The 27712-nt window shown below is 43.5% G+C and overlaps 1 protein-coding gene across 2 annotated transcripts; it reads right to left on the bottom strand.

Annotated features, from left to right (window-relative positions):
- Positions 1–16: 16 nt before the first annotated feature.
- Positions 17–27708, bottom strand: invs (inversin). Of its 2 annotated transcripts, none has more exons than XM_019892117.1 (19): positions 27399–27708; positions 26451–26553; positions 18433–18532; positions 17793–17959; positions 16063–16236; positions 14068–14235; positions 12182–12362; positions 11402–11511; positions 10086–10257; positions 8927–9082; positions 8688–8809; positions 7924–8031; positions 6965–7071; positions 6656–6865; positions 5646–5854; positions 4369–4795; positions 3448–3605; positions 1338–1421; positions 17–1057 (listed from the first exon to the last, which is right to left on the bottom strand). In XM_019892117.1, the coding sequence occupies exons 2-19, from the start codon at positions 26451–26453 to the stop codon at positions 942–944; spliced, it is 2772 nt and encodes a 923-aa protein (XP_019747676.1). In that variant the 5' UTR covers positions 26454–26553; positions 27399–27708; the 3' UTR covers positions 17–941. The 2 variants fall into 2 exon arrangements, with proteins under 2 accessions (XP_019747676.1, XP_019747675.1); XM_019892116.1 differs by having other exon boundaries at positions 27116–27708.
- Positions 27709–27712: the final 4 nt, after the last annotated feature.

Genomic DNA, 27712 nt, shown 5'->3' on the forward strand with positions numbered 1-27712 from the left:
GCAATGAACTCCTCACTTTTTTTTTTTTTTTTAAAGAGCTTCACCGTGCTTTCGCCTGCCTCTTGTTTTGGTGGAAATATCGTGTTGTGTTGTGTGTGTGTGTGTGTGTGTGTAATTGGGGGGAAAAAAAATAAAACATTTCCACAGCATGACGTGTCCACTGTTGTTTGTATTTATTATAAGATTAAATCAGAAGATGACCCTTCAAGCATCGATCAAAACAATCAGCCAAATGGCCAATGTTTGCCAATTTGTTTTTACCTTTATGTACTTGAATCATTTCCATACGTAAACACATTTTTACATATACACAACAAATTTAGGAAAAGCTAGATTTGAATTCAGAATTCAGGAAAATAGTTTGTTCACCTCATTTCTTCCATTAAAAAAAAATAAAAAATGAGGGGGCGAGGGTGGTAACAAGAAAATGCTTCAAAAAATAATTTGAGTGCAGATTTCAGGAAGAAATATGACGTTGAGGTTTTGCTAAAGCGAGCATATAAATGAGGTGGCACCTGTGGTACTTGTGTTTTTAATGTAAACGGACCCAGGAATGGACCCGACATATTTTTAGATTTCGTTTGTGTGTGTGTGTGTGTGTGTGTGTGTGTGTGTTTCTGCAGGTGGGCTGAGTTCATGAGTGGCTGTTGATAGACTGGCTCATTCTCCGCAACACGAGGAAAGGTTATCTCAGTGTGTGAGTGAGAGTCACGCACGCGCGCATGTGCGCACATGTGTTTGTCTCACAATGGATGAAAGGTTATCTTTTACACTCGTCACTTCGGTAGACTTAACCCCCGCCCCGTGAGGTCATGGCTGTGATATCATACGGCTTAATTTTAGAAGCCGACAATGTGTGCAGTAATTCCGGGGAAGTAAGGGCTGCCAGCCAACTGAGAAAACATTAAAAAAAAAAGTACTGAGGTGCACGCGGGTGTGCGTCACCGCTTTCCTCGATGGCCTCGACCCTGGCTGGAGCTTTGCGGCCTCAGGTGGTAGGAGAACTGCCTGGCTTGATTCACCGCATCAGTCAGGTGCACGTAGTCCAACCCGCTCACTAGAGTCACACAGATATCAGGATTTTGTTTGAAATTTCAGGGACTGAATCTACATTTTGTCCTTCAGCTCCTTGTTAGAGAACAACAAACTGTGCAAAAAAATACTGAAACAGTGAATCGTTGGGCATTCAAAAGTCTCGGGGTCAACCTGTAAATGTGATCCTGCATTTTAGAGTCATCCTGAAATCTCACTCCAAAGCCCCAAATCCCTTACGGTTTAGTGAGTATTGCATGCTTACTCTCACCAAAAGTATTCCAAAGGTTAGTTGAGTGACTTACATTGGCTCTGCGTGCGTAAAGGCACATTCAGGAGCAGCTGAGACCCCCGGAATGAAGGATGTCCTCGTACGGCCAAGGAGTTTCCTAGAAAGCAAGTAAAAACATCACCATCTTCACTGTAAAACACAGGTGGGCAAACACAGAGTATTACATGTCGTGTTACAAGAACCACATCACTTTCCTTCAACTTTAACTCAGTCAGTACCAGCCAATTCTGGACCAAGTCTGAAAAGACGTTTAAAAACGTCTTTGGGAGTGAATGAGTTCAGGACTGCGCCGTTGTGAATTACTGCTTTATGTTATCAAGAGTACGTACTGTAATATTTTGTACATTCATTTCTTTCTCGAAAATTGTTTCACAGAAATGTATCTATCAAGAGTTTTTTTTCCCTTGAAATATATAATAATTGAAATTTAAGTGCTCTAAATGCGATAAAAACATTGCCTGGACGGCATTTAACCATTTTAGGTACATCGGTTACGACGGTGGACAGCTTATCAGGTTATCAGGTAACGGGTTATTATTATTTGGGCACGAAAGGGTTAAATAGGGGATTTCACTTATTGCGGGCCCGAGGGTTATTGTACTTTAGTTTCTGCAACGCCAAAATGTAATTCTAATGGCTTCGTAATTACCTGGGCGGCATAAAAATGTTTAAAGGTGCATATCATAATTGTGTTATCATTCAAACCCTGCTGAGATGAAATCATATTATTAGAAGCCTGGCAGATATGAAATTACAGGGAGGCTATTTGATAAAGGTGTAACGCGATTATGATAGCCAGTGCCAAACCAGTCTAGAGTTGTATGTCAAATGTCCGTCGGATTCTTTGCGGCATGGGTGTGGATGTGTGTGTTGCGGGTGTGTGTGCGTGTGTGTGTGTTCAGCGGATCTCTCTACACTGTTGACATTCCCCCTGACAGCTCTGAACTTTTCACGATGCCACGACTGTCAGAGCGACGGCGGAGGAGGAGGGGAGAGGTGAGGTGAGAACGGCGAGTGGAGGGGGGGAGCCACGTCACGAGGTTGGGTGAGAACATTGAGATGTGTCCATCTTTCTATCCGTTTGTCCACCAGCATGCTTGAGAGCAGCAAGGTTCCTGCCTGTTCTCCAATCATCACCTGCTCTTGTGTGATGAAGGTCAAGCCTGTCTGAGGGGAGGACGAAAGGTTCTCAACAGACAGCTGGGTCAGTGTGTGGACACAAGCGCCGCCCGAGACATTAACACGGGTCATTGTAGTCAATTACAGAGTGTTCCACACCACTATGACAGCCAGACTGGTTTGGATAGCTTCTTGCACAAATTAGGTTCTTGGTACTGATAAAAAAATGTCTGCCATGAAGGGCCAATTTATTAGTGGAATTTAAGAACTGATATCTAGCCATGATCAGTGTTTTTTCTTTTTGATAATAATCAAAATTACTGGGAATAGAATTAAGATTAAGCATGTCAAATTGTACCAAAAGTATGATGGAATCAGATATATTTTGTCGTGCTTGTGTTGTAACCTCAGGAATTCATGGAAATTTTAACGACCTGTCTGCCACCCACACAAAATGGCTCCGTGACCCACTTTAGGGTCCCGACCCACCAGTTGAGAATTGCTGCTTGAGGTATGTGACATTTAAGTCAAAGGGTATTTTTTATTTTTTTCCCCGTGACTTCTACATTTGAAAAACCACATGAGATGACTGTTGTTGTCAACTACGGCAAATTTGAAGGATTCAAAATTATTACAAAGCATCTAAAGCGAGGCTTCAACTTTGTGAAAAATAAAATAGTTCTCCATCAAATACAACTACAAAAAAAGAGATACTTGATCGAGCTTCTTTCTTATGCCTGAACATTTGATCGATAATTATATCCATTGGATATATGGCTGGACTATATTCCACTGGGTCGTTGGGGGGATTTTTCCACGCCTTGACAACGAGGCGCTCTAAAGCAGGATAGATAGTGATCTCAATGCATGTCACAATTGCACTGCATCATCGGAGGTGCTCAAGATCTCATATAGTTGGGCTCAAACGTATCATCATGATGCAGTACAGGGGTACCCTGCTGCAACCTGCAACCACGATTACAAACATTTGATGCAGCTCTTACCATAAATGTTTTGGAGCACCGACGTCTTAGTAGTGGCTGGAGGTTTTGCAAGAGGAGCTCGCATCTCTGTCCGTCTCTTCTCGGTGTGGGCGTGGTTTAAAACACTTAACTCCACCCCCTTGCAGGCCTTGCCTTCACTGTGTCTGCGTGTGAGGAGCCTACGGACAACACGTGTGTTAGATCAAACAACAAAGTCTTTTTTTATGGGCAGCACATTCACTCTAGAGATTAAATGAAAACAAAGGGGCTGTGGGATGGCCTTGTGCTGGTAGCTATTAAGGGCATTTGTGGGCCAAGTACGACTTGCAGCTCGTTCCTCTGCTTAGAATAAAATACAAAGTCTTTACTGTCATTGTATGATGCAGATACCACAAAAGTGTGCACACAATTATTTGCTAATTCTTTTCGACCTACTTTTTATATTCAGTTGAATACACTACAGAGACACCATATTTAATGTCCAAACTGATAACATTTATTGTTTTTTTGTTTTTTTTCACAAATATTTACTCATTTTGAATTTGATGCCTGTAAAATGTTTCAAAAAAGCTGAAACATTGGCATGCTCACCATTGTTTTACTACCCCTTTCCTTCGAACAAAACTCAAAGCATTTGGAAACTGAGAATACTCAATGTTGAAGCTTCGTAGGTGGACTTCTTGACCTTCTCAGCTTGATGTACAATTTTAGTTGCTCAACAGTCCAGGGTCTCTGTTGTCGTATTTTGCACTTTATAATGTATTTTCAATGGGAGGCATGTCTGGACTGCTGGCAGGCATGTGACTATGTCTGTATTGTAGTGTGTTCCTAGGAGCATCATGTTGGTAACATCTGCCTTTGAGCAACATGGCTGAACAATGAAAGATTAAAACAAGAGCTTGCGCATCCTTTGCCGGCGACTCCTACAAATTCGCCACTCACCTTCTCCATGCTCGCTGGATGACCCTGGCTGCTTCGTGCTTCCTCCTGCGCTGCTCTCTGTCGTGTCCTTTTAGGGCGCTTGTGACGGCGTGATGTTTTCTCAAAGGGCTTCTCGTGTGCAAAGAGGCTCCGGCAAAGTGAGCGGGATCTTTGGCCTTGTGGTGTCTGTTCTTCAGGGAATCAGTCTTTCTCGGCGGTACGGCGGCTGTTTGGTCTGCATCCAAGACGACCGTGTAAGGGGTGCTTGTGAACGAGGTGGGTCTTTGCTCCTTGACTTTACGTGTGAAGGAGTGCCTGGATGATCCTGAGCTGCTCGGAGAAAGCGGGTCCTTCAGCCTGGTAGTCGTGTCGCATGTCATGTGACTTTCAGGGCTTGGAGTGTCAGGTGGATTAGCAGCTTTGCTCCTTGTGGATCTGCTCCGATGGCCTAGTGGAGATAATACTGGACGTTGATTTAATATCCAACCAGTCCTCATTAGGTTTGCGGGAGATGAAGGTTATCACGGCTGACTTTTGGGTGAAATACAACCAGGGCTGATTGCCAGTCAGGCGCAGGGCAAATATAGAAAGAAACCATCATTCACAATCACATTCAGATTGACACCATTTCCATTGCTTTTTAAAAAACTGACAATTATTCCAAACCCTCTTCACGTCTTGGACAATTTTAAGGTAACACATTCTTTTGCACCATTCTAAGAGATTGTGGTCGCTTGGAGTATAATAGTGACTATCAACTGCCCCACATTTTCCTATTTTAGTTTTGACCTACCTTTTTGTAGACGTTAAGAACAATAAAGAAATTAAATTGGCAAAAAAACAAACCAAAAAAACCTGCATTTGAAATGATATCACTGGCATCTTTGCACCTCAAAAATCAGCACTCTTCAGGAGATCTCAGAAAAAAATGAATCGCTCCTTATATTACACAAGCACACGCACGCGCGCACACACACACACACACACACACACACACACACACACACACACACACACACACACACACACACACACACACATTTATTATTCTTTGAGGCATTTTAATTCAGAGGCTCTTCAGCGAATGTGGAGCTAATTATGAACAGCTCCAAATAGTCTATTGTTGGCATAAAACCTTCGGCCTTCTGCTAGATAAAACAAAAAAAACAATGTCTCAAAGTCTACCAGAACCTCTGAATTTTATTTGGAGTATCTAGGTACTGTATGTTAATGTCATCGGTGAATTCATTTGCAAATACCACAAAGGAAGGTCTGCGCTGAGAATTATTTCACTCTACCTTTGTGTCTCTCCTCTCTGTCCCTCCGTTCAGGTTTAGTTGCTTTCTTTGTCTCCACCACTGAGTCTTTCACGGATAAATCTGCCACTCGGTTCACCAAGGAGAGTTTCTCCTGCTCACTCGTCTCTGAAGACAATTTTCGTTCCTCGGCCGCGGCCACCGAGATTTGCTGCACGGCTTCTCTCCGCCGCAGTTCCTCCTCTCGCTTCCTGGACACAAGCAAAAGAAGTGGCAGCAAATGTTGTCAATATTTTGGGCTTAGACTGATGTGATGTGCATTGTTTTCAGAATTGAAATAATTTAAATGTGCATCTCAGTTAAACTATGATTCCCAGCCACTGTGTGCTATGGGAAATCTGATAAAAAAATTAGCCATTAAAAAAAACAAACAAACAAAAAAAAATTTTTGTTTTGTAATGACTGTAAAACTCTGTGATTCTGTATTTTATATATGTATGACTATTCTATAAGGATGTGAAGCACTTTGGGAAAGGTGCATATTATTTTGACTTATTCATTGGTCCATAAATCATGACTTATTTACAACAAATCAAGTATCTTTGTTCAGCTACAGCCGCGTTTATATGGAGACTGCTTTGTAATTCTGATCGAAATCATTCCGATTGAAGATCTTTGGTCAACTCTTAATGTGACGTGATGTAGCCGGATGCCAGAATTTACATGCTCTACTACATTTAATCTGAACAGCCGATTTACAGGCATGTGACATGCGCAATCTGAGTTTTCTAATGTAAAATATGTGCCTTGGCTCAACAAAGGTTGGAAAACACTCTCGTCGAGAACAAATGTGAGACGTGTGAGTAAATGACAAAGGATCAAAAGGAGCACGTCAGGAGAAAGACGTATGCGTGTGCAAGGTTGACAGAGAGAAAGACGGATACGAGGAAAGTGCGGCAACAAAGAATGTCAAAGGTGTCCCTGTGACGACCAAACAAACAGGGCTAGACAAGGACAGATGTATAGCTGAGTGTTGTTTGTTCGTCTCTCACTTGGCGGCATCCTTGCGTAGCTGCTCGTGCCTCATGAGGAGCTGCTTCCTCTCCCTGAAAGCCTTGCGGACCGTGTAGCCCTTGTAGATGGCCTGAATGGAGGCGGCGGCTATGTCCTGGATGGCGGCGATGGACAGAGCGCCGTGCTCCAGCATGAACTGGGTCACCTCGCTGTGGCCCCCCAGCAACGCATAGTCCAGCGGTGTGTACCTGCGTGTGAACGCCATTGTCACTCACACAGCCTTTTGAAGGTCTCCTTACCTTTGTGACCGCTACAGCTCATCGTCATAATCATCATCAAAGCCTCACCTCTCCTCTGTGTGCTCCATGTGGTTAGGAAAGGCGCTGTAGCCCAGCAGCAACTTCACGGCATCCAGGTAGCCATTGTTGCACGACCAGTGGAGAGCAGTCCGCCCCTGTGGAAACAAGGTCATACCCGTGGTAATTTTTAAATGAAAAAAAAAAAAAAAAATGGAGGGGTGCCAACCACTTACTGCAAGTAGGCTGTATCCAGTCCGTGTCTGACAACTACTCTGCTAACTTTAAAACCACCAAGGCACATGTCTTACATGATTAGAAAAATGTCTCAAAAGCAAATAGAATGGAAGAAATGTGTGAATAATTGACGCAGCCCCTAAGAAAGGTTTCTAATTGCATATTGATGCCACAAAATGGCATAAAGCACTACATGAAGCTCCTCAACTCGCTTTAACATAGAGTGCATATAAAAATTCGACACAGCCCCGTTCAAATGTCAGGTTTTCATGGTATATAAAAAATGACCAAGAGAAATCATTTCCCATATTTTTCCACCATGAACGAGAGCTACAATTTGGACAACTCTTTACAAGAGCAGGAGTTAAAAATAAACGGACATTAGGTGGCTGCATAAGTGTGGACGCCCTCATAGAACTGGGAACGGGTTTGTATTCGGAAATCAATCAATTTAAACTTGTGATAAATGGGAGTCAGGAGACACCTACACCATTTTAAATGTCCCGGATTCACCCCAAATTAAGTTCTGTTGGTTTTGTAGGCTTTCTAGCAGAAGCCTGAAGGTTTTGTGCTAATAGTGCCTGCCCAAAGCATCACCATGCTTCACTGTAGGTATGGTGATGAGCATATATTTGAGCCAAACAAAGCTTTTGGAATTTCTGCAAAAAAAAAGTCCAACCTTAGTTTCAATGGACCATAAAATTTCCCAAACACATGTGGGAGAACAATAATACACTGGATAATGATATGCATGCATGGCAGCGGATTTCTACCTCCTTGTCCTGTATGTTTGGATCAGCGTGTTTCTCCATCAGGACAGCCATGCATGTGATGTAGCCACCATAGGCAGCACACTGCAGTGGAGTCCGTTTTGCTTGGTCCTGCCAGACAGATTGGAATCATAAAGCTCTTTGAAAGCTGTAATAATGAGTTGATTTTAAATGATTATTAAAAGGCATTGTATATCAAGTTAATGTTAAAATAATGTTACATACTAACAGTTCTCCATTAGGTACACTTGCACATGAGTAATAAGATCCAGTACAAGAGCATCACCGCCTCTTTCTTAACAACAAAAATAGTGGTCACAGGATCAAAGTAAGAAGACTACCACACTATTTTGGTGATCTTATTTTGAAACTACATGAGATGAGACATATGTTATAAATAGCTCTCAGTATGATGCAGCGCAGTAAACCACAACCACAATAATAAACATAGGGTGCAAGTGCCAATAAAAAGCATAATTATGTTTGTAAAGGCCAGCCTTTTGTTTCAGATTGGATCTCATTACCTAGTGAACTTGCAATGAATGCAGCACGTGTACAATGTATACTCTCACCACAGGTTGCCGGAGGACTGTAGGGAGTGGTAAGACAATATTAGATATTTTTTTGCCTTCTAAGCTAGCTAAAACCAAAATTAATTTGAAATATAGTCCTAATTTAAAATGCTTCTTGTAAGATAAAACCAGACACTTGGAATTTGTGGTCCATCCTTTCGGTGCTCTATCACCACGAGGTGCTTCAGAGCTCACCTGTACATTGGGGCTGATTCCGTTCTCCATTAAGATCTGGCACACCTCAGCGTTCCCTCCCAAAGCTGCCCAGTGGAGTGCAGTGTGACCGTCCACGTCCACGAGGTCCACACGTGCGGCGCCTTTATTCAACACAGTAAGCAGCTACATATCTGACACACAACTACAGAGAACATAAATAGCATTGGAACATGGCAAAAAGATTTCTGGAAGAGATTGCTGCTACCTTTGACACCCACCTTTGATGAGCGTGAGGATGACGTCCCTCTGTCCCATCTCGCAGGCACGAAACAGCGGCGTGTGCTTCATTACATCCAGAGAGTCCACCATGGCTCCCCTCTCCAACAGCAATTTGACAGTGCTAACATGGCCTGACAGGGAGGCTGCATGTAGCGCTGTTTGGACAATAGCGACACAAACATGAAGGCAACTAGCCAAATGGACGCCACGCGCCTCACTAAAATGCGGCTGAAGTTCACCCGCGACAAGCCACAACATTATGACTACTTGCTTAATAAAACGGTAATGGCAAGAGCCTGTATCCAATTTTCTGCCTTTAGAATGAAACCATTGCTGAGTTTTGACAGTCATGAATTAACAATTGGTTTATTATTGTGGTTGTATTTTGAAGCGGTGTACAACTGTACATGGCCCGTCTGGGATGCAAGAACTCAATTGCTGCTATTCTCTGGGCTGTGCAAAACAAAACAAAAAAAAAAAAAGCTGAGAAGTGATCAATTTATCAGATACAAGCAATACAAGGAGATCATTACCCCCCGCCCCCACCCATCAACAAATAAACATTCTCATCCAAAATTCAAGGAAGTGACGTGGTTACTAGGCAGCCATGCTGTCCTTCACGCTGTCTAGCTTGCAAATGCATACATAAACAATGATAGCCAGACTGGACATTGATTATACATCCAAGAGGCCCCTTCAGCATCAGGGCTGTGGTGACGTGTCACGAGTGTGTTCATGTGTGAGCATGCAAGAGGACAGTGCTGGCAGTCTTCATGGCAAACTCTCACTAATTTTCCTGACACTATAAGCTTCCCTCTCTGGCTCATCTTCTGGGAAATCGCCTTATGACCGAGCCTCGCTTTTGAGGAGCCGCACACGGCACATTTGACAAGCAAAGCCAACATCGTGGATGCTGCGTAAAGTATGTTAAAAATCATTTACGGCATATAAATATCCTATTCCAATGTAGTTGGGACGTTGCGTTAAATATAAATAAAAAACGAATGCAATGATTTGCAAATCGTGTTCAACCTAAATTTAATTGGATACACTGTATTCTGTTTTTATTTATGTTTAACACAACGTCCCATCTTCATTGGAATTGGGATTATACAAGCACACATCGCCCGGAGCTCATCTCAGTTTAGTGGCACTCACCGGTGCCGCCATACTTGTCGGCCATGTTGATGTCAATGTGAGGCGTGTGGGCTAACATGGTGCGGATGACATCATCGCTGCCCTTGCCCGCGGCCCACATGAAGGCCGTCCTGCCCTCCAGGTCAGGCTCATCTTTCACTGATGGGTGAGAAAGAAACACACCTACTGTCTCCTATTCACACACACACACACACACACACACACACACACACACACACACACACACACACACACACACACACACAAAGAAAAAAAAAGAAAAAAGGTTGTGCAGTGATTTATCTGAAAGAGTTTTCAATGAGAAAATCACAACTTCATGGATTGGATGGCGATGATGAAAGATGATTTCCACTGAGGAGGGGGAAAGCCTCAACTAAACTCAAATGGCAAAAAGAGATCACAAATTCCACTAAAACAAGTGACCAAGTGACTGAGTGCCACATTGGCACAATAGAGATCAGCATTCTGGGATAGCAGGATTAGTCCGTGAATTGAAACCTGAATTCTTCTTATCAGCATTTTTACCCAGATTGGCACTTAAACGTAGTTTGGATTTTCATGGATTTTCCTGCTTTGCACATGTGCTACCTTTCTACGCAATGTCAGAGAAATGTGTTAAGTGTGCACTTGAAACGCTGAAAAGAAACACTCGAAAACAAAGGTCATAAGTTCATCAAAACTGAAGAAACCAAACACATTGAATGTGAAGGTATTCTGAATAAAACTCAACCCTGTGTTTCAAGGGGTCAGTTTTCAGATCCACGCCTGTTACAAAATCGCGCATTTCTCAAGTTGCTGAAAAAAACACTTGAGCTCTCGAAAACAAACACACAGTCTTACACACAATCTTACACCCAATCTCCCCCCCCCCCCACACACACAAAGACTGGGGATGTTGGCCCATTCTCAAAATAGCAAGAAAATGCGTTTTTTTGAGGGTCGATTTTGGTCTGTTTTGTCAGGCAGGAGCCTGTCACAGAAAACTGAATTTTTCAAGTGGCTAAAAAAAAAAATAAATAAATAACACTTGTTGGTCCCCAAGCACTGGGAAACTTCCTGACTACAGATAACTTGATGTTAAATGCTTTTTAATCTGCTTTAGAACTTTCTGTACTCAGGTTTTACTACATGTTAGCATCAAACCTATTTCAGTTGGGTTCAGCAGATGAACGCCTGCCAACACAGGTCAATTGAATTTAGAGCAAATAAATTTGATCAATACCAAAATAAAGCCATCCAGACAAGTCCTATAATCCCTTTTAATTTCAAAAATATATTTTATTCATTAATTGGTTTGTTGTGCGCGCGTGACTCACAGCATTGTTGCTCTGTGCTCCGTAATGCAAAGGTGTCGCTCCCTGGCTGTCGGAGGGAATAGTGCCTGATGTGTTCCTCTCCAGCAGCAGGTGGACAATTCTGGCATGGCCTGTAAACACGTTAAAATCCAGAAAATGCAGAGTTCACGTACCTCGTGCTCAACTTCCACTTCACACTATTTATTTTACTACTACTAGCAGGCAACCTCAATGTGTCTTATGGTTTATAATTGAATTCCCCACAAAATGTATGCATGGCATGATATTTGAAAGGAGGGGATTGAGACATCAGCGGGAAAATGTGACATAAACAAACCAACTGAAAGTTATTTAACAAATAACATTTTTGTTATGCAACTGGTTCAGGGGGTTGTGTGTGTTTTTGCACTGATCGGCTAGGATCGACTCCAGCTCCCTCCCCCTCCCAGGAGTAGTCGAGAAAATGAATGGATGGATGACGTTACATTAACTGTCATCATTTTTTTGCGATCGACATTTTCTTGACATCAAGCAAATGCTGCTATTTTATCTGGTGTTCACTTTCATACATTTTATACAGCAGCCTCGCTTTAGTTGATGGCTTTAATTTCTATGTCATACATAATCACTGCCAATCACTGTGACCTACAAACCCCAAAAGCAAAAACTGTGGCTCGTAAGTGACGTATTGCTTTTTAGATGGTACGTCACACCAAATTAAACCGGCAAGCCACAATGATGGAAGGACAAGAAAAGGCAGTCGAAGCCGTAAGGAGTCGTGTGGGATGTGCGTCAGTTTACCGAGCAGGGCGGCCCAATGCAGCGGTGTCCTGAAGAGATTATCGTAAGCGGTCACATTGCAGCCCTGGTAGGACGTCAGCACCTCCACCACTGCCTCGTTACCGTCGGCGACAGCAAAGTGCAAGGGTGTCCGACCTTCGTAGTCCTGCCAGTTCAGCAGGGACTCCGTGGGAGCCGCTTCCTGCACACGCGCAGGACATCGATGAGTGGATTTAAACGAACCAATTTATTCATAGTGGGCAAGCAGGCTTGATTAATACGAGGCTTTGAAAGATATAGTTTCAACCTTTTTTTTCCTTGGCGTGTTCCATAACACTTTCACAAAAGGAACTGAAAATTCTTCCAATTTACCTCGATTTCAGAGCAAGCCACCAGAAACTTTGGAATGGGTTTTCCAAAGCACTGTCCTCAGGCCACTTGAACTTTGCGGACTACGCTTAAAAGCCCCATGCTGGCTGTACCGCAAAAGTCAGCGGACAGGATAGACACCCAGTACGTTCCAGAAGTTTGTTAATGGCTACAACAGGCCTGGAAATCAAGGACGCCCAAAGCAGTGGTTTTTATCTGATGGTTGAAGACACGAGAGCGGGTCGAGGACTTATTATGAAGAGGTAGTAAAAAGTTGCCTCACTATACGACTATACAGACGGATAATATGGTTAAGAATGGTATGCAATTAACTGCAGTCGTTTCTCGCGGGGAATAATATAGAGAAGAGATTGTCATGCGGTTCGAGCAGGCATGCTCAGTTAGTGGTGCATTTCTGGCCGACAAATGTTATCCATACTAATATGTGCTATAAGTATGACTTCACTCCGTCAGCCTAGGTTAGTGATGGAGTACGACACATTCAGACTCGAGAACCCATTTGGAGATGAACTCCATCCTACAATGTGGACCCCGTATACCTTAAAATCTTGAACATGCATCCAATCTTAGACGCTCTCTTTCCATTTAGAAAATAACATTATTTTGACTGAAATTTATTACCTGGGGTGCAATGAGACATTTACTTGTATGCCTCTCTACTTGACCGACTTCACACAAGGTAAAGAACTTTGCTAACTATTCGCAGTACCAAGAAATAGGGAAAATGTTATAGCCGTATTTTGGGCAATTGTGAGATTTATTTGTACCGTATTTAGTCCTGTACATGCATGATCATCTTGAATATCTAAATCATGTACTGTACTCTGAAAGGCACTATAATCAGGTAAGCAGCTATGTTTCAACAATACGTTTTGTTTATTGTTCCTAAAAATAAGTGGGTTCATTGTCTCTTGATGAAAGTGAGTCGCGACTTAGCGACACCAGGAAAATGTGGGTCCTAACGGACATATCAACAAATATTGAAGGGAGCATATTTATAGGCGCCCCAGTGGGCGAGTGGTTAGTGTGTCGACCTCACAGTGCAGAGGTACAATTCCAGCTCTGGCCTCCCTCTGTGGAGTTTGCATGTTATCCCGTGCCTACGTGGTTTTTCTCGGGGTACTCCAGGTTCCTCTCACATTCCAAAAACATGCATGGCAAGTTAATGGAACACTCTAAATTGTCCCGAGGTGTGAGTGTAGGCACGGATGGTTGTTCGTCTCTGTTTGCCCTGCGATTGGCTGGCAACTGGTTCAGGGTGTCCCCCGTCTACTGCCCGAAGGCGGCTGAGATAGACTGCAGCACGCCCCGCGACCCTTATGAGGATTAAGCGGTTCAGAAAATGGTGGTGGTGGTGGTGGCGGCGAATTTGTATAGCGGTGCCTAATGCGCATGCAATTTTGACCATGTCTTTGGCGGAAGAAAAAAAATACACAATACGTCTATCCCGGTGCACTTAATTCTGCGTTCCTGATTGAAACTTTGTAAGACAGCGCAACTTTATGCGTGATGTGTACCAGGATACAGCGGACAGTTTGCGTGGCCCTGGCTTCCTGGCTGTGCGCGGCCCAGTGCAGGGGGATCTTGCCCTCGCTGTCAGGGATGCCGATGTTGGAGTCGTGCTTGATGAGGAGGCGAACGTGCTCCGGCCGGTTATAAAACGCTGACCAATGCAAGGCAGTTTGCTGTGAAGACAGACAAGCAGGACAGATGAAAAAGAAGAAATAGCTATGACGACTTATAGAACAGTGAGGGACATTGTTGGCTTGCGGCTTTGAGCTTTTTCTATTACGCAAATGAAAGTGCTGAGAAGCAACCCAGATAACGTCGAAATGAAAGCTACTGGCTGTCATCTGACATGATGATGCAAATTGGATCATTACAAAACTAACTACTGATGTCACACCTCGGCATCGTAACACAAGGGAGTCTCTGTCCTTGTGGTCACAGATACTTAGGCTTCACTGCGACACGAGCGCGGATGACCTCAAACTCCTCAATGAATTCCATTCGTTATGCGGCTGGATGTTTTTTTCGGACAGACCATGGAAGGGCTCTCTCAGTGTGTGTTTTAAGTATACACAAATTAGGAAAATGGCCTGAAAGTCATAACATCTGAGCGAGATTTCCTGGAAAAAAATGACCTCAAGTTGCAAGGTTAAAACACCATTTTTCATGACAGATCAGCATTACAAGATATCGACTACGGGTTTTAGTTTTTGGGTGCCTTCAAGTGTATGTTTTTGTGACGCAGCGACAAAGCGAATAAGTGGAAAAATGTGATGACAGCCGATAGTCCTGTTAAATAATTGTGACCGTGAGTGCGTGACTGTTTATTGAAACCTCGTAAGTCATGACTTCTGTCTCTTTATTGGTTGTTTTACCTCAGGCGAAAGACTGATTTTTCACAGATGAAATTTATCATGTACGAGTGTCAAGTGCTGATGACTGTTTTAATAAATCCAAAAAAGTACAAACTCCCCTTATAATGATCATCACTTGTACCGGAACTTTATCTTTTGAAATGGATTTTGGTGTACACTGCCGTTGAAAAGTTGAGATATGCATGCTTTAAATGTTCTTAATGACATTTACAGGTTTTTCTCACATTATTTCTTTCCTTCCCTAAAATTTGCTTTTTATTCTTGCAACTTTTTGCCTTTGTTCCTCTGTTCCTACACTCCCCTCCCTCCCCTCTGACCTCTTTCCAGACTTCGTTCCCCTCAGACCTGCTTTTTTCCCTTGTATTTTTTTCTATCCTGACCTCCTTTCTTCCTTCCCCCCCTCAGATCTGCTTTTTATTCATGCATCTCTACATACCTTCGCTGAAACCCACTTTCTTCAGTCACACCTTTAATTCAAGCATGCTAACATCGGGCCCAACATCAATAGTGAGGACATAACTGGAGCAGTGTTTAAGTCTTCACGATATTGCTAAGATACGGCCCATTCTATACATGAGTGACACAGAGACCGCAAGTCATGCTAGTCATGCAGTATTCTAGAATGTTCTACCTGTAGAAATTAGAGCTGCTACTTCTGTAGAAATGTTTAAAATCTCATCTCATGACTTATTTCTACACTCTGTCATTTGGTTTGTACCACACCTAGTATGTAACTATTCGTCCCGCCTCACCCGCTGGGCACCTGAATTTGGCACTGTTTTACTGCCACTTCTCCTCCCTCCTTCACCACCCCTGAGTGAAATGAAGCGGTTGCTGTAAGGATTCAGTTTCGACCAACTGGGACTTGAATAGGACCACTTCTTGGAGGATTCTGCATCGAGAAAGCTGGACAGTTTCTGAGGAGAACCACTTCTCTGGAGGTGTTTGTCGACGTGCGGCGGTTCATTTCATTAAACGGACTCGAATGCCGTTAATGCTAACACTGCACAACATATCATGTGATAAATGCTGACAACTCTGCATCCATTGGAGCCTGGTCATCCTGGAAGGGGGTCGCTTAATCCTTTCTCAAGGGTACTTCCCTTTTGTTTTTCTCCGCGACTGTACCTTGTTCTTGTCCTGTGTGTCGACCTCCCCTGGGCCAATGTGTTTAAGCAGCAACGCGAGGGCTTTTGGAGAAGGGTGTCGTGTGGCAAGGTGCAGCGGGGTCATCTCTTCCAAATCTTTCTGGAGCCAGTTGGCGTGTCGAGACAGCAGCAGCTTGAGGAAACGAACATTTCCCTGCAATGCAAAAATAAATAAATAACCCAACAACTCTGATTTAGGCAATATTCTCCGCATGATATCACAGTGTTCTCATTAGCAATAGTGGTGAACCAACACTGGTGACATGCACACCCAGGCCCAATCACAAGCTTGTGGTCTTTTCGTGGTGTCTTGTTCAATTCAGGGGTCATCCATCTTCGTTCTCTTTCATTTTGGTGTGTGTGATGAGCTGTTAGACAGTTAACACCAAACCTGTGCCCCCCCCTGTCATCATTACCATCATCATCCTCTGTTTGGATGATATTCAGCCAGGGCCTCCTGAGTCATGTACTGCCTAACAGCTCTCACGGGACCCAGGGTCGTGTGTCTGGTGGCCCTCCGTGTGTGAGTGTGTTTTGTATATTTACCATGGTGCCGGCTCAAAGCCGCAGCCTGACGGATCTATCTTGTGTGTGAGCATGCATCTCGACCAAGAGAGTGTGTGTCTATGCACTCCTGTCCTCCCTATTCTCAGTCCAATTAGATCCGTAATCCCTGGCCTCTCTGCCTGTCTCGGCCAATTATTGATCCTGTGTCAAAGAGACAGGGCTCCCCATCACGATCATGCCCGCATGCACACGCACACACCAATACTATGTACTATGTCTTCTGCTACACAAAATCATGATGACATAGCACAGAAAATATTACCAAATCAAGATAATACTGTGTGGAAATATGGCGTCTAACAAACGTTCGCAGAATTCTCTATTCTGTCGCACCGTACACATGGGAACAACTAAAAAGTAAACATCTAAACTTCATTTTGTAATATTTCTAATACTTAGTCTATATATATATATTTGAAATTACGATTCTCATTCAAAATACCTTTCTGGCTTAACTTTTTTTTTTTTTTACATCAGAAAAGTATTCTTATTAAAGGTGTGAAAGAGTGGTTGAATCATTCCGAAAAAAATCATGATATTGAAAATTACGAATTACTTTTCTTTCACTGTATTTAATTAGAACCTTTTTTTGAGAGTATTATCATTTCAGTTTATTCACTGGTTGGTTTCTTCTGCCTTGTCGTGAGGCTTGCGACATTTATTTCAACTTAATTGACCAAAGATGCTTCATAGCCTTATTATCATTATTATTATTATTACTGTAAAAGTATGCTTTCAGGGTTGTTCCCATATTTAAACAATTTGTCTCCCGGTACCCCTGCGGTCGTACATAGAGTCACTATGTGACAGCAGTGGCCTCCCTCTTTCCACCGAACCCCAACCTGGTCGATTGAGTTGCTCACTTGCAAAACTATTCTTGTGTTTTTTTTTATTACGAATTGTATTGGATAAACTTTGTCAGTTGCACTCAATACAAGCTCAAAACATGCCAATTTGCCTCACGTGCAAAAAAAACAGCTTTTGACCAACCTTGCCCCCTTTGGCAAGGAGGTGAATCATCCTTAACCTGCCGACTGCAACGCCAATGTGTGTGTGTGTGTGTGTGTGTGTGTGTGTGTGTGTGTGTGTGTGTGTGTGTGTGTGTGCGCGTGCGCGCGCGTGGGGGGTCAGCGTAGGCCGTGCCTTCTGTGCGGCGAGGTGCAGAGCCGTGCGCTGGCTGTGGTCGGTCTTGTTGACTGAGGCTCCGGCCTTTAGCAGAATTTCTGCACAGTCTAGGCGATCAGCCAGCACGCAGTACATGAGAGGGGTGCGGCCAAATTGATCCTCACGGTCCCGGAGGACTGGCTCTGCTATACGCACAAATACACACATACACAAATGAATGGATTATGGTACCCGGGGGCCTTGAATGCACTTATTCGCTAATATACTACCTCACTGTGACTCACTTGTGTGCATATTTGTTTTCATATTTGAACACAAGGTATTATTGACCACTTTATCGAAGCGAGGATCTACTGTGTGTGTGTGGTTTTTTTTTTTTTTTTTTGCTGTGCAAAAAGCCTCATTCTGTAGCGGCCGCATGGGTGTTTTGCTTAGGCTTACCTTGCCCTCTGACCTTTCTGCACAAAATTTCCTTGCAGAAATCAATAAAGCAGTGCGGTATTACATACTAATGCGAAAACACTCTTGTCTGTGTAGGTAGGGAAAAACTCCTTTTTGAGTAAGTTTTTGTCCAATCGCTGGAATTTTTTTTTTTTTAAGACCTGGACTTTTGGCCTCCTCACAGTTATGCACCTCGAGCGAGTTGTATGTTGTTTACCTGTGATGAGTTTGTGCAGCGTGTTCCTGTCGCCATTGACAGCGGCGGCATGAACCTGCGAGCCCAGAGGGGCGGCGCCCGGACCAGAGGGCGCTGAGGCCTGTAACACAAACACACATAAGGTCACAAATCAACCCGCGGCCATTTCCTGTGCATATACAATAGCTTGCTTATCAACCGTTGACCAATGTAGAGGAGATTTTCTCAGGCATTATGTAGCTCTAAGCATGAAACCAGGTTTTAATTTCACCATCATGATCATCAGTACCGACAAAATAAACAAAAAGCATTGATCTTGTTGTTAACTACCAACTACGAAAAGCTAAAAACAACTCAGTCATGCAGAGGTGATTCCTCATGCATCACAGAAATTCTTCCAAAAAATCTTCCTTATAATCTTTTAGGGTGAAGGAGAGACATCTTACTTTTTGGGCTTTCGAGGTTAGCCCCTCATTTTATATGTTTGCATCATGCTCTGTGGACAGACAATGAGTTGTCGGTTTCTTGTTTTGGTTTTCCAATATTGTTCAGCCCTAATGTATAAATATAAGCATTTGATTCGCACATACCGTAAGTGGCCATGAGATTTGTCGCATTTACCAAGCTACGTCTCTGTATAAAAGAACAGCAGAAATTTTCACTCGTCTCGTATGCCTCCTTCAGTATGGTAGCACACAGTCAGCCTCACCTTTTATATGCAGTTTCCTGTGATCAGCAAAACTAAATATAAATACTGGGAGATTTTCAAACTATATGCTCATCAATTCCCTCTTCATGCCCCCTTCAAATTTTTGATATCCCTTTGTCAATGACAACAACTTTGATGAAAACAATCATTATTGGATTAAAAAAAAAAAAAAAAAAGGTAAAGCACAGACCCGTACTCTGAAAATGAAAAGAATTTCATTTATTAATTGTTTCTTTATTCTTTCACCTGACTGCTCTGACTACACACCCCTGGTTTAAATGAATAATAGCAAATAAAGGGTCTTCCCAACGTGTAAAAATGATCATTCAATCCACATGAACACCTGACATTCCATTGGCTGTCAAGCCCAAAATGAAGACATTTTGATAACGTATTGGCAAGCTGATGTCTTCTGACAGAGTCCACATGCGTGCGTGTGTGTGTGTGTGTGTGTGTGTGTGTGCGCGTGTGTGTGTGTGTGTGTGTGTGTGCTCCCGCTGAGGGGGTTAAATCTCTTCCTGGCCCCACTTAACAAGAGCCCAGTGAAAGCTGGGTAATCTGTAGACAGGAAGCATCTGGGGAGTGAGGGGTGGGTGGGTGTATGGAGGCGTGATCCCTGTGTGAGCGTGTAAGAGGGGGGTCTCTCCTCATGTCTTATTAATGTCTCATTAATACTGCAACATGCTCCACTCTGTGTGTGTGCGTGTGTGTGTGGAGAGATATGGGACAAAGCCTGCGGGGTACAACGCAGAAATCAATCATTGCCCCTAAACACATAAAAGCCAGCGGCACTAACCAGTTCCATCCCATGGCAAAATCTGAGAGACATTTTCATCATCTAAATACTTTCGGAACTTTTGCTTCTTTAACTTATTGGCAGAAAAATGCGTTGTTCTGAAGAAAGCACAGAAGAAGAATCAAACGTCCTCCAAGCTTCTCATCTCACCCTCCATCCCTGCTGCCATCTCGTAAAGAGAGCTCCTGCAGATGGTTCGTGCGGCACGGCAATTACCCATCATACCTCCTGCTTTCTCACGCTCAACCCCAGCAGCCCATTACAACCTTGAATGAAAAGTAAATCAACTTGTGTGCTTGGCACATGTGCTGTGTCACGGGGAGTTTTTTTTTTTTTTTGCCCTGAGAATTGTTTTTATTTACCAGGGTTTTACTGAAATCCACCACAAACATCTAAATCGATCGCTAATTGACAGTGATTCATCAGCCAAGCACATTCTAATGTCAACCGTGCGCAAATATCCCCAAAAATACAAGAGTAAGCCTCCACTTCCAACTGATGAAGGAAAAAAATCTGTTTATCTAACCAGAAATAAGAGTAAAATGGTGATAGAGCACCACAATATATCCCAGCGGGCATCCCACAATTTTTAGAACATTGTTTTAGATGTAGAAGGCAGGCCCAAAAGTAGGTGTAAACTTTTAACTTGTGAAGATGGTTTTGATGGGTCGTTTGGAAAACACTGGCCAAGTGTATGTGACCGATATGTTATCAATATTGTTTTTTTGGGGCCTATGGGGCACTTAAGATTGTGCCCTATGAACTCTGCCTCGCGAAAAAAAATCACTCAAATTTGATGTTGCTGTATCTGCTAGAAGGCTAGACTAGTATTGAAGCCCTATCTTGATATTTTTAACAAGACCAAAATTAATTTAAAAAAAAGAAAAACTGTGATCCAGTGGTTAGCACGTCCATCTCACAATGCAGAGGTCGTGGGTTCGATCCCGCGTGGGTTTTCTCCGGGTACTCGGGTTTCCTCCCACATTCCCAAAACATGCATGGCAGGCTAAGTGAACACTCTAAATTGTCCCTAGGTGTGAGTGTGAGCGCGGATGGTTGTTTGTCTCTGTGTGCCCTGCGATTGGCTGGTTCAGGGTGTCCCCCGCCTACTGCCCGAAGATGGCTAGGATAGGCTCCAGCACCCCCCGGGACCCTTGCGAGGATGAAGCGGATCGGAAAATGGATGGATGGAAAATAAGCACTGTACGTTTCTTGATATGAAGTCGACTCATGCTTCTGATATCAAAGTGATTTTTTTCCCCACTATGACAAGAGCTGATTAAAACTTACTTTGGACTTTTCTTGATTTATTTTGATATTTCCTCCTCTCTCTGAGTCAATATTAACATCCCCAGCTGCTACTATAAACACATGAATTGATTTATGAATAATCTTAAATGCAAGAGGGGATTACAAAAAAATCTGAATTTCAGCTGCCAGGGACTACACTCATCGATAAAGTGAATTGATATGAGGGACATTCAGACCAGTCAGAGGAGTCAATTAGAGTTTCATGAGGAACCGAGTGTTTGGAAACACCTACATCCATCCATCTATCCATCCATTTTCTAAACCAGGGGTCCCCAACCTTTTTTGCCCCACGGACCGGTTTATGTCAGACAATATTTTCAGGGACCGGCATTTAAGGTGTGGCGGAAATAATACAACAAAATAATATGGTATGAGCTGCATGGAAACTGTGGTGTTTTCGAAATATAATAATAAACACAAGGAGCGTCTAATCTGGCCGCAACACTCCGATCGCTATGGTAATGTTTAATGCCTTCAAAATACGATACAACGCAAATTCAAAGTGCATGACAATGACGACTCACCACAGCCCCGAGCTTGATTTTCTGCAACCAGACGGTCCCATCTCGGGGTAATAGGAGACAATGACACCTCAAGTGTGTCCAGTCTACTTCGTAATTTTGTTTTAGTCGCCGTTGCTGCAGAAAACCCCCTCCTCACACAGGTAGCATGTCGGAAATAGCAACAGTGCTACTGTGGCGATCTCAGAATATTCAGCCATAACTTTAATCCAGTTGTCTCGAACGTACTTTTAAGGCCGCCGCCATTTGCGCTCTCCAGCAGTTTTATTACTCATTTTGCGAGCTCTAGCGTTTTGTTTTTAAGCGTAATCGGTCACGTGACGAAGAAGCGCGGCTTGACGTGTGTCAAGCGTGACACAGACGGATGTAACGGAGAATCCGGTAATTTTTCAAAATAAAACATCTTTCGTATTCCGAAATAAATAAAACGGAATTAAGGCAAGTTCTTTCTGTGCGGCCCGGTACCAAATGCCCTGCGGACCGGTACCGGTCCGCGGACCGGCGGTTGGGGACCCCTGTTCTAAACCACTTATCCTCACAAGAGTCGTGGGTGTGAGGGAGCCAATCCCAGCTGTCTTCGAGCAGCAGGTGGGGGACACCCTGAATTGGTTGCCCGCCAATCGCAGGCCACACATAAACGAACAACCATTCGCGCTCACACTCACACCCATGGACAATTTAGAGTGTTCCATTAACCTGCCATGCATGTTTTTTGGAATGTTGGAGGAAACCGGAGTGCCCGGAGAAAACTCACGCAGACATGCGGAGAACATGCAAACTCCACACAGGAAGGCCAGAGCCGGAATCTGTGAGGCCGACATGGTAACCAGTCGAACAGCGTGCAGCCCGGAAACACCGACAGTGAATCCAAATTTGTCTAAAAAGGCTTTTGAGATGGCGCGTCTGGAATCAGACAAAGGAGGTTGTAAAAACAACGGCCGGGTCCTGTTGAGAGCTTTGCAGCGGACTCATTTTCCCCATTCACACGCGTTCCTCAGGGAGCACTTCACTTGTTAATATGAAGACAATAACTCAGAGTAAAGCATTGATCACGAGCCGAGTGCTGGGCCGAGTGATTGTTTATCTGTAAGAGTATTGATTCATGCTGATGCTGACATTATTTATTCTTTATTCATAGTCCCACTTGTATAAATACAACAAGTTTAACAAAGAATCTACACTTTGTTCAAGCCTTTTAAAAACTCAACAGGAGTGCTAGACACACACACACACACACACACACACACACACACACACACACACACACACACACACGCACACGTATGCGCGAGCGTGTGTGTCTATTTTAGTCTATATGTTGGTCTCACTGTTGTTTGGGCTTTGTGAAGAAGTCTGGTTTTGATAGAGGACAAAACTAAGGCACGCTGGGTAAGCAGTGGGAAAACGGCACAGAAGCCTGTGGCCTTTCGCTCTATTATAGGTAACACACAAGTGCACACTTTTATATCAGCCCATTTTCTGACAGTTTAGAGCCTGAGCCAACACGAGGCTCTTAAAGGTGCCTATACCACCTACATGACTCTCTAGGGGTGGGTGTGTAAATGTGTATCTCTGAGAGCACAGAGGAACCGCAGGGATCCGTCCCTGCATTTTGACTGACAGGTAAAGAGGTTGGAGGATGAAGAATATCAGCCCACAGGGATGCCCGATCCGCAAAGCCCTATTTCTGGGGGAAATCCTCGATCCCCAAAGACCAATGAGCTGACTCCCTCGGCTGGGGGCCGGGCACATGAGCACAGCGGGGCCAATCAGCAGGGCGCTGGCAGGCTGAGTGACATATATGTCTGCTAATTTACATCATTACCACAATGCATCCTGACAAATGAGCCCCCGGGGTGTGAGCCAATCACCTGGGAGGGTAATGCAATTAGGCGGGACCGCAGCTGTCAGTCAAACAGCCACAGGCAGGGGGTCAGGTAGTGATGCCTGTGGCCAGAACAACCCTGCCTATTGCATTGTCGTTCAAATCCATGCAGATCTAGAGCAGTGGAAGCAGACATGTGGGGCAGGACTGAGGGGGGTGGGGGGTGGGGGGGGCGTGCGTGAAGGGACGCTGCAGAGGAGGAAGCCCTCAGGAGACTCCTCAAGGTACACAAAGATTGACTTGTGTCCTCTGAGGCACTGTGCGTGCGTGTGTGTGTGTGTGTTTACACGTGTTTTCGCCCACTGAGGCAGACTGTTGTTTTTTTCTTCGAGCTACATGCGAGGAACAATACTTACTAGACAGGAACTCAGTAGAGCAAAGAGCTCCACCAAAGCAGAACTGTTCATAAAAGGGGAACACTTGTGCAGCATCTGCATTGTCCATCTGTTTGTTAGTTCGTAGGCAACTTCCTGTCTCAGGGTGATGTACGATGCTAGGGACATAAGGGCATTTTGTGAACGGGCCTTTTAAATTATTACATGATTAAGCGATGACGAATTATTGGGAAGCCATTTATAGTCTTGGCCCTTGGTTTGAAACTTTGCGTAAAAATGTAACCTCAAACTGTATTTGCCGATTTATCAAAATGCTCTCCATTCATGACAAAGTTGTAGGACAGATGATAGAGTCAGTGGGTCGCCGACGCAAACTGGACTGGACCATTTGAATTTCCAACCATATCACGAGCTGATTTCCCATTTTGAGATGTGGGTGAAATCTGTGAACGCTTCAAGGTTTATCAAGCTGGTGGCTCAGGGGCCATCTGTGGCCCGCAGGATGATATTTTTGCGGTCACCTACTTGGCATCAAAGTTTAATGTTAATGTGGCCGACCGTTTTTACCATCGCTCATACATACCATAATAGCTCAGGCTCATGTCAGCTTTAGGGGGAAACATAATTCCAAAGTTTAAATGGCAAATGTATACCACAAACTATAATCCAAAAATAGCCAAATATCACTTCATATCAACTAATCTCACAGCATTAACATTAAAATAAATGGCTTATAGATTATTCGTTTTTTCATAAATATACAGAGTGTGTGTAGAAGGAAAAACACAAGTGAAAATTGAACCACCAGTACTTGGGGCTTCACTGTGTCTGTGTAGTATTTGTGTTAATTAACCGACAACACAAACTGTGATCAAAACAATAACTTATTTTTTGCTCTTGTGCTCCCGGAGAGGGCAAAACTAAAGAGGAACGAAAACTCATGTAGACACGCTTTGCATTTGAGTGACACTTGCATTCGTCTTATTGGTAATCAAGTTGATCTCGGGTCTCAATAGGTGCTGTGATATCATACCGAAGCTTTCCACTGAGTCGATAAGACTTCTGCCCGGCATGTTGTTGATGTTTGTGTTGTTTTTGCAGGTCAATACTGCTGTGAGTGGCAGCCTGTCAAGCGGTGTTAATCAAAGCCTCAGACCATGAACTCATTTGCCAGTAACATTATGCTTTTAGCTTCCCAGCAAACATTATTCAATAAAACGAAAAGCAAATGATGTGTACAAAAGTGAGCCGCAGAGGTCCTCGTGGCGTCTGTGTGCTTCAGATGCTGTTTGACTCACTTGGAGTGTAGGGGGGAGCTGTGTGTTTTGTGTCCTCACGTTATATCACTAATGAGCAGCCCTCAGGAGAGACGGGAGAGGGACGGCGTGGCAGACAGAAAAAGACAGATGAAGAAAGAGAAAAAAGGAAGGGAGACCGAGATCAGCTTGGGGACTTTTTCCTCTTCGCCCTTGCGTTCCCTCTCCCCCACACCTCAGAGTCTAATTGGACTAAAACTGTGATCTAATTAAATGTCCAATTAAAGTGCAGAGAGCAACGTGCCCACCGGCGGATCACAGTAGAGGGACATAATCAGCTGGAAAAACAAACAAAAAAATCAATGCGAAATGGGAAAACATGTTAAAAACAGGAAAAAAAAAAAAGCAGCAGAGAAGAATTGTGAGGGTGTTTAAAATGAGTATATTGACTAAATATATTGGGATAAGGCAGAAAATTACCAGTATTATCCAGTTATTACAAATATTTTTTGCCTACCCTGAATATAAGAATGACTGAGAGGCAGTTTTTAATGGAGGCACACAAATTCCTAAACGACAAAGGGAACGTCTTCAGTGACTGAAGACTAATGGACTAATTTCAGGAATATGTCAGATTTAAATAACTGACACCGTTTGGCCTTGCTTCACATTTCGACACTACTTTTATCTATGTAAAGGGAAAGTCAAGTCAAAATTTTCTTGACAATAATATGTTGGTACTCCCCTTATTTGACTGCTGCAAGGTAAATTGGGCGATGCATATACACAGTACTTTGTTTTTTCAAAAGATAAAAATAAATGAAAACCGCATCAAATGAAAAACAAACAATTAAAGGGGGAAAGTGTCATTGGAATGTCAATCGTTCCCATTTCATACCACTGAGAGTCAGCGAGCGTGAGATAACTCTTCCAATTTCTCCATCTGTGAGTTGCTCACACACTGTGAACCCCCTGCGGACAGCTTCAGCCCATCAAATATTTATGTAGGGATTCAATTCAACATTCTAGTTAATCTCCTTAACAATTAGGCTGTAACGGGTCACATAATTAGGGTTTGTTATAGTCTCAATTGACCTAGTCTCTTGGGAGAAAAACACAATCTGGCTGCAAAGGGGGTTAATCCCATAACTAAACCCACCACCATATTTGCAGGTGTAAACTCCCAAAATAGGCACACTGTTGCTCACTTTGTGTCAGATTCTTACCATAGTTACATTGAAAGGGGCACTTCAGCAGATGTTTCCCAGTTCAGGGCATCGTTGTTGGGTGTGAATCCATGTCCCCTACCTGTCCTGATCCCTCATCCTGCTGGGAAGCGAGAAAGAGGATCAATCACATACTGAGACAAGCCCACCTGCTCACACAATGAACTGCCAGAATGACAGTGCTACTGTGTGAGATTGTTTAACCGCAGTTTATTAATAAACTCTTTAGCAGCCATTTCGGGATTACATCCTTCGAGGGCCATACCAAAGTTATGATAAGTAATGTGATGCAAAAATCTAAAACAGGTCTTCTGAGATTTTTTATTTATTTTAATTACGGTAGAGTAGACGACGAGTTGCATCAAATCCTCCTGCATGTTTTCGGAATGCGGAAGGATGCTGTAGTACCCGAGACAACCGACGAAAACAAGGGGAAAAAGATACATATCATCTCCACGCAGGAAGGCCAGAGTTGAAATTCAAACCCCAAACTTAATATATTTGAGGTGGAGGTGCTAACTACTTGGTCACCATGCTAGCACCTAGGAAATACTGTAAACACACAAATTGGAACAGACACGTTCACCTTTTGCAAGTTCATGGTGTTCCACTGAAAGTGTCTTATCTCAGTAACTCAATAACGTCAAGTTTGTTTTGGAGCTTACTTTGACAAGCATCAGGCGAAGTAAGGCTTGTGTCAAGTAGTGAGCACGTTCATGCTGAGGATCACAAAACGATCTCGAATGTGTCGGTGAAAACAAGAAAAAAAATTGACAAATCCTAGTTCACCAGAAAGGGCACGGAAAATGATGCAACTCGTCCTGAAAGTTATCAGAAGTCTATAAAAGATACGACAAATATGTGACGTGGGGAAGTGCCGGTCGTGGTAAATTGCTAACATTTCATTAAGTGTTCCTCTTTTTTCTGCTAGTTCAATTTTGTGTTTACCTTTGAATGCTAAACTCTCAAGTTTTCTTGCAGGGCGTCCCGTTGGATGCTGTGATTGTTAAACACTACAATTCCCATTACATTTCAATCGATACCATGTTTGTAGTTTATTTTACAAGCAAGGACGTCTGTTTGGGTGTGTTTAACAACTACATTTCCCAAATTACCTTTAGGTTAACCGGACGTTTCCCTGTCGTTTCCGTGGTCACCACGAGATCGGTTCGCCGCTGTTCCTGCCGCAGCAAGTAGAGCGGCGTCGAAGCAGACAGGGACGACTCAACACCGCCACCACCTCCATCTTCACACATTCTACA

The sequence above is a fragment of the Hippocampus comes genome, unplaced genomic scaffold, assembly GCF_001891065.2.
Source record: "Hippocampus comes isolate QL1 unplaced genomic scaffold, H_comes_QL1_v1.1 scaffold153, whole genome shotgun sequence".
In the NCBI taxonomy this organism is placed as follows: Eukaryota; Metazoa; Chordata; class Actinopteri; order Syngnathiformes; family Syngnathidae; genus Hippocampus; species Hippocampus comes.